Genomic DNA, 8,069 nt, shown 5'->3' with positions numbered 1-8,069 from the left:
CATAAAAGAGGCCATATACATCAGGGCACTTCAACCATCGCTCAACCGGGACGGGGGGCGATATCGACTTCAGACAACCTTTGACCCTTTGCTGACTTCACACTTGGGAAAAACCACGTGTCCACAGCATTTGGGTCAGATAGCTGAGGGAGACTGAGTGATTCAGTCGAAAATTTCTGGTGAGTCAAATCTTCTATTGATATCATTGGTCTCGTGATTTGTAGAGAAAAAAATGACGTTCTTCACTGGATGAATGGCCTTCATCTATTGTATGAAAAAAGACGAAATGCTGCCAAACTAATGATGTATAGCAGTCAGCAATAGACTTTTCTACTAACTTCAACCACAGGTTCCGGACTTCCTTTTGACGTAGACAATGGAAGATGAAGATGAAGAATCCTTGCAGGGAGTTGAAGATGCAGAACAAGTAGGAAAAGACGAACCTTCCGTCACTGCAACACAACGAAATATCGATCTTTTAAAAAAATCGTTAGAAAATAAAATTGGTGTGGAAGTGATTCTTACTGATTTGATTTTATGGATTTTCTTTTAAGCACTTTTTGATTAAATCTCAATACATCGATATCAATAGCTAAGAGACCAAATTAAAAAAAAAGATTAGAGATCTTAATATTGCTTATGTTGATATTGCTTAATATTGATTATGTGGTTTTCGTCCTTGTCGGCTTTCTTCGTGACACTTATAATAATGTTCGTTAGCAATTTATAAGCAGTTCACGAATAATTTAACAGAAAATCTCTTCATGTGTACAGTTCTGAACTTTGGATCCTACCCACGTTTATTTGTCTAAACTGCAGATCCAAATCTCTAACGTAGTTACTCTTTACAGATCTGCCAGCTTCAGATCCAACTGCCTTACACGATCGATTTTACATAACTGCATTTCGGATCCTAACAAAAATCTCTTGCCTTATCATGCTCACAAATCCGACTGAAAAACGCATATCTGAATCTCTAACCCTATCAAGCGCGGCAATATGACAGATCCAGATTTCTAACCTGATCATGAAGAATCCAAAGATCCAGGTGAGTCCGACCAGCACCATGATGGCGATGGCGATACGCAGATTCTGCTTCGTCGCACCACTTCTGGGATGAGCGACTTTCCCTAGGAAAGTGGTGCATTTATTAAATATTATACATTTGCATATTTGCCTATTTGTTTTACATTTGCACTACAAATCGTGTAGCACGTTACTTAAAAGCCTGCACAAAAATGTGTGTTTGTGAGGGGAGGTGAGCTGTGTCAACTGTATAATCCGTCATATATACAATATTCCAAGTAGCAAGATAATAGTTTTTACCGCTCTGGAATTTACAGTATGAAAACTCATCCTGGACTTAATTCTCAGGAAATTTTGCAAAAACCTTATTCAGATCAAGTACAAAATTCAATAATATAGTATTGAATGCACGATTAAAGAAATTTCACCTAAAGAGAAAGAAAAAAATAGATAAAATGTAATTAAGACTTCGACATAACATTTTACATAATATTATTGTACATTGAAAGCATGTTTTCACAACTGACCATCGGTCCTCCCTCCACAGGCCAGCTTGCTGATGACGATGATGTACACAATGGTGTTGAACACCAGTACCAGTCCGGCAGGCAACAGGAAACCGTAGTACAGCTGGTTACCCTGCAGCCAGCAACTAGTCAGTAGGAACAAGAATGGCAAACATCACTTCCACATAAGTACCTGCACCTGAGTGGGTCTTTGATAGGTAACAGAGACAAATTTGCTAATATTTCCCTCGTTTAATATATAAAATAATGTCCCTGATTTACAGATATTTTGGAGTGAACATGCAGGAAACATATATTAAAAATATTACAGACAAAAAAATGCCTCTGATGTTTTCTTATTTCTTTTGCCTAAATTAAACTAAGTTCTTGTGCTTTATATTCTTTCTTTCATTTCAGATAGTGCAGACTAACATTTGGCATGAGTCGGCATAATCAATGGCGTATCAAACATGGTGGTTATGTCTGTCAATTTACTGAATGGCCATACCTGTCATTTGCAAACTTAAAGGGTATTATGTCAAATGAATTACAAGCGTGGAAACCCGATTATTTTGATACCATATCTTACACTCCGCACGGGGCCCGGGGCCCAGGTAAGGTAAGGTAACATCTTACACGCTAGTGCTCCTGTAGGTTCCCTGTCCATTAGGATAGGTGCCGGGGACATCCACAGCCAAAGTAGCGATGGCAATGACCAACGGAAGACCTGAAAGACATCAAAGATGAAGTTGCTCAATTTTAGCTATTCCTGCTAGTACGCTATTACTAGTATTGTCCTGTTCTACTACAATTGAATAAGGGCGGCGGCCGTGTTGGATTCCCATGCACGCTGAGTTTAACATGCAGTTTAAACGTTCTAAATTCCCTAGAAAGGATACAGCCAAGTGCAATCCAGCATCGCCGTGGTCTAGCCAGCCAGACTGGCTCAAAAAGTCTGAGGGAGTTAACCAATTCATGCAAGTTGGAAGCAAATTCTCGACAAAGTAAGCTGTTTTCTGGACGGAATATGTCGAGAGAAGGGGGAAACCTCAGCCAGAACTACAATTGGTTTCACATTTCCATGGTATTGACGCACAAAATGCACTAACTCAATACAATAGAATAAAGTTCAGTGTGGCAGTGCAATCTTTTAGTAAGAAGAGTATAAAAAGGCCAAACTATTCTGGTGAAGATACACGTCACTGTATTGTAAGCGAAATCAATGTGAAATTTTGTTTTCTAAAGGAAGTGTACTTACCCCACGCAAATATGGCTGCCTTGAGGATAAATCTGGAAACATGTGCCCCCAAGACTTTGATGAAAGCCAGATACATGTTGAAGGCTTCCACCGCCATCCACATGAACACAGCCAGGAGGAAGTAGTGCAGCAGAAACGCCACGATGGTGCAGCCGATTGGGGAGTGGGTAGCGTCGATGCCGGTCAGGAAGAGGATGAGAGTCGCCAGTAAGGCGATGCACAGGTTGGTGAGGATGTGCTGTGGTCTGGTCTTACGAAGCTGCCTAAAATATAGAGAAACTGGAGATTTCAGACTTTCGATATTTTTCTTTATTCGGTGCATTAGAACTGTATAATATGATCATCGAGGAATACCAGATTGAATTACTTTATAAAACTGATATTTACTTACATGACAGTACCCCGGTATTACACAACCATTTCATTTAGCACAAAACAGTTTCCTGGTTACCTCATACCACATCCTATAGCTACCACCCAGAGCATGTCTGGTCGGAAGTCTTGCTATGGAATGAAATCCTAACCCTTGTCCTGCTGGCATTCCTGGCACAATATTTTTCAATATTTTCATGTCTTAATTAGATAAAAAAAAACAAAATTTTTTTGCCCTGCAGTGGCATAGTTACTTCCGCATTCGTTGCGTTTCGCAGCGGTGTAATCCGTTGTACGAGAAATACCCCCAAATCGTACCTATGCAGGGTGTTATATAGATGGTACTGAATGTGCCGCGCAACATATGTTGCGCACAGCAGGACAAGGGTTAAGATACGTTATGAATACATACATGTAACATTAACACCCATGGAAACAAAGCGTTTTATGTTTTATCAGTGATATTGATCACCTAAATGACATAACGAGCCAAACAACTTACTTGAATATCAGGTAGGAGATAAGAGTGAGGGTCAGGCCTGTGATAGACACCACGATCCCGATCTTACTGATCAGATCCAGTAAAAAGCTGTGCAAGCCTCCATAGATGTCCTGAAATAAATATGATAATTCTGATCATCGTCAGAGTACAATCTACGATGACGATACTTTTGAGTTAAAGAGACGGAGAATGAAAACGTAACGTGATCCATGAGTTGCCCGTAATGCAGGAGGCAACTTGCAGCATTATGCCATTTCCTAAACAAAAGTCTTGGCATCCTCTACTCATGGGAACAATGAATTTTAAATGTCCTTGCCATGATTTTTACCTGCAGTATGATTTTACTTGGAGTATGATTGTGAATCCAGGGTTAGATCTTGTGATATGGCGAGTAAAGTAACACTTGCTCAACACTCCGCCTTGGCCGTGCAATGATCTGACATAAATATCGACAAACCTACCATCAAAACAGCGAAGTTGGTGAGATGGTTGCACTCGCACACCACCCTGCCGTTGTCTATCCCGGCAAAGGCACACCCCTCTGTCGACCAGGCGCCAACTCCTCCTTCTGCTTCAAAATCCCAGAAAACACACCTCATGTTGTTCACTGTGTTAGCCGTAATGTTTGGGACCTGTGATGAGATTGCAAGCATTTAAAGTTCTACCAGCTTTTTATTCCATTTTTTGGATGTCACTTTCTTCTTTTGTAGCGTATCATCTTTATAAATAGTCGAAGTAGTCATAGTCGAAGATTGCAGACTTCCGGCAAGTATTTTGGATTTTCATAATTCTTTTAAACCCGCCGAGACATCGTTACCCATATCAAGATTAGAACTGGGCTCAAGGTTTGGTCATGACTTCCTGGACTCGCCCATGATCGCAATCTCTAATTTCTGCTTGCTCCAGACGGGTTTTCGGGACACTGAAGTTTACTCGATTTCCTATGACCTTTTGACCACTTGTCATTCTGCCTGTCAATATTCACCCATGCATGCTATAACTCTTCCCAGAGAAACACACAGACAAATCCACCCCCAAAAAATTGCATACTCGAATATAACACACTTGAGAAAATGCAGTATATGTTCCCAAAATACTTTACGTAATGCATGGAATAAGATCTGCCAATAAGACAACAAAGGCGGTACTTTCTATTGATTTATATACTTACGAGAGGTAGGTATCTTGTCACTACTGGGTTGGAGAGATTCTTGAGCTCGATGCCAGTAACTTTACTAGCGATAACCCTGCTATTCACCCTGGTTTTCGTGCCGGGTGAGGTCTGGTTGGACTGGAACAATCGGCTGTTCAGATAGATGATGAAACTCAGACGAACTTCCCCGGCACTGGGATCTAGGGGAATAAAAAACAGGCAATGATAAATTTCTTTTAAAAACGGTCTTTAAAATATTGAGCAAGTTACGAATAATGAAAAAAAACTCAAAAATAGGTAGACTATGCAAACAATTGGCTGTACATTAATATTTCCCGAGATAACCCTATTACTTGAGTTTTCTATTTGTTAGCATATTCATATGTATTGGTTAGTATATTTCTGCGCCAAGGCATTTATTATTGGTTCCTTCATTTACAGAAATAAAGGAGAATCAACCAACCGGATATATTTCTCTTCTTGAAGGCAGTGGCAGGCAAGACAATGGAAGCATCCACTTGATCAGTGGGGATGGAGGAGGAGTCAGAGTAGGATCGTACCAATCCGTCCTCAAGATCCTCACTGCCATCAAGGAATGCAAAACCAACACTGCAAATGAAAAGAGGCACCTTTATTTCTCTATGCTGATTTTGTTTCGTTTGTCATAATTTCAGCATAATTTGTAAGTTTTATTTATTATCATTATTGCTAAAAGTAATTATTATTATTGTTATTTATGTTATGTTGCTGGACTCCAGCAAGAATAGTATGGAGTTTACCATACTAATGGAGATCTCAAAAAACAAACAAACTTTAGGAGGCACATTGAATTTCATAATTATGTTGCATGCAGTGTCAGTCGGCTTCGGAAATCTGTGACCATTTTCTGAAGGGATAGACAGATAATAAACAGTTCATTCAATTCTGCCCCAGGAAAGGCTCTGTGTCGTCCTCTATAGCTTGACGTTGCTGATACTGTGTTAAGTATACAATCAGTATACATTTATAATGTAAGGGACATGCTCATTCAACCATAGCTAGCAGTCGAAATAAGAGATGATTAAGACCATATTATTGACACTGCAGTAGCAAAACCTAGCTGTGGTGTGTAGAAGAACTCAGAATGGCCCTGACAAAGATAACAGGCAGTCAACGATAAGTTGGCTTGTAGACTACGTGGTTGTAATACATAAAAGTCATACCAACCTGATGAGATCATTTATGGATGTATCGTTACCTGTTAATCACTTCTGCTGCCTGAACCTTGTAGGTTTCCACACCTATGTTTTTCTCAATGCGACGGAAACGATTTGATGTCAGATTTACGCGATCATTAAACTGCTCAATCGCCCGTACAATTCTGCAAAAACAACGAAACGTCAGTTGTGCAAAAATGGAATATTCAGTACTAAGAGCCATCAAAATTTTACAGTGTACTAGTTAAAAAAAAAGAAAGCAAACATCCATATAATGAAATGTCGATTCCCTCTTCAGCTTTGACGAAACAGTACTTTACCATACATTTACCTTTATCACTTTAGAATTGACAATTATCTCTCAACGACACATTTCAAGGATCAACATATTCCAATCTTGAAAGAAATCCCGTTAAATAATTCATCAAAAGTATACCTACCTAGAGAGAGACTGATCATTAACTTGACTTTGTTGGAGAACGTCATCATCAGTGTTCATGATCTGATCAACAGACACAACCACGGAATAGCCAACCTGTAAGTTCAAGCAGATATGAGGTTTGACTAAAGGTCGACTAAACCATTGTTCAAAGAACATTTTTGTTGTACAATTGTCGTGTTCTTCTAATATGCAACCTTTATTTTTTCTAACACGTGTTTTGTCAACTCGTGTGGAAACTCCATGACGTTGGAATCTAGGATGGCAGAAGACAATTGCTAAAAAAAGGGACCGTCTACGTTCCTGTGCACCTGACCTTAAGTGATTCCTAACTCTAGAATGGAGTTTGCAGGATTTGTAATTATCGTTTTACACGTTAGTGGCCTTGTTATAAGTCGTTAAAATTTCAGTTCATTGACAGAAAACACCTCAGAATATATGGAAAACTAAAAGCTATCTATGCCTCTAAAGCGTCAGCAAAAATATGAGACCGACATTCTCGTCTCCTGTGGTGTTTACGAGGTTGTCCAGGACAGTGGAGGCATCTGCGATGTTTTCCGCCATAAGTGAACTCCCAACAGACGTAAGGATCTGTAAGTCTGCAGCAACTTCTGCTACATTATCTGGAGTTACAGGGACCTGGAAACACAAGACTGCATTAAAAATTTAAAGTAAAATGCTGTTTCAATGGTTTGGAAGCACGAACTGTATTGTTGTATTTCCGTGTAATTCCGGTGTTAAATTAACCGTCAACAAGTAATATTTACAAATCCATTAACCCTATCTAGACCGGGCTTTTTTTAGCAAGATTTGACCGGGGGGGGGGCTCTTTTGACCCCCCCTCAGAACTCGCTAACGGTATGTCGTATGACTACCAAATTTTCAGAGGATGGTGTACTAGTAAAAATTTATCATATCTACAATTTTTTGTCATTATGACGTAATATGACGTCATTATGACGTCATTAATTTGATTTTATTGGCCAAAACCGTCTAGATAGGCTATTCCCTGAAAACTAAATGGTATACAACATAACTTTAACAAAAGTGTTTATGACAGAATATTAAGTCTTATGTTGGCCATAGCAACACCGGTGACGTCATAAAATGACGTCATACATATTTAAGATATCCGCCATCTTGGATCATCAATGTTGAATTTTCAAAAATAGTTTTTTTTTCGTGATAAAGCCTAAAATACATTGTAAACATACTAAATACCTTCATTTAAACCTTTTTTGGAAAAAGAAATGGAAGTATTGATGAAATTTTAAGGAAAATAACCTGTATATACCTGTTCTAATGATATGGTCCGCCATCTTGGATTTTGGCCAATGACGTCATCAAATTAGCATAAATTATGCATATTTAATGATAAAATTTACATGAAATTACATGGGATGTTAACCCTATTCAGATCGGGCTTTTTTTGGTCATCATGACTAGGTTTTTGAGGCCCGCCCCCTCATCACAGCTCATTTGACCCCCCCCCCCAGAACTCAAGAACGGTATGTCGTATCCCGTACAAAATTATATGGGATGTTATTAATATTAGAAATCATGAGTAACTTGACATAAAACCCATAAAATTCTATTGTTAGAAAACAAAAAATTACT

At 39.0% G+C, this 8,069-nt stretch overlaps 1 protein-coding gene across 1 annotated transcript in view; it reads right to left on the bottom strand.

Moving 5' to 3' along the window:
- LOC109471743 overlaps window positions 1-8,069 on the bottom strand; it is a 53,984-nt gene that overhangs the window by 1,911 nt on the left and 44,004 nt on the right. The window contains exons 43-54 of the mRNA XM_019771094.1: window positions 6,948-7,091; window positions 6,454-6,548; window positions 6,055-6,177; window positions 5,281-5,426; window positions 4,836-5,017; window positions 4,126-4,296; window positions 3,665-3,774; window positions 2,791-3,053; window positions 2,169-2,259; window positions 1,554-1,678; window positions 1,022-1,130; window positions 339-452 (exon numbers count right to left, since the gene is read on the bottom strand). Of these exons, the coding sequence (XP_019626653.1) occupies window positions 339-452; window positions 1,022-1,130; window positions 1,554-1,678; window positions 2,169-2,259; window positions 2,791-3,053; window positions 3,665-3,774; window positions 4,126-4,296; window positions 4,836-5,017; window positions 5,281-5,426; window positions 6,055-6,177; window positions 6,454-6,548; window positions 6,948-7,091 (1,673 nt within the window). The remainder of the gene's footprint in view (window positions 1-338; window positions 453-1,021; window positions 1,131-1,553; window positions 1,679-2,168; window positions 2,260-2,790; window positions 3,054-3,664; window positions 3,775-4,125; window positions 4,297-4,835; window positions 5,018-5,280; window positions 5,427-6,054; window positions 6,178-6,453; window positions 6,549-6,947; window positions 7,092-8,069) is intronic.

The sequence above is a fragment of the Branchiostoma belcheri genome, unplaced genomic scaffold (genome assembly GCF_001625305.1).
Source record: "Branchiostoma belcheri isolate BF01 breed outbred unplaced genomic scaffold, Haploidv18h27 scaffold257, whole genome shotgun sequence".
Classification (NCBI taxonomy): domain Eukaryota; kingdom Metazoa; phylum Chordata; class Leptocardii; order Amphioxiformes; family Branchiostomatidae; genus Branchiostoma; species Branchiostoma belcheri.
The sequence above is the reverse complement of the archived record's forward strand: the minus strand, read 5'-3'. Positions and strand labels throughout refer to the sequence as shown.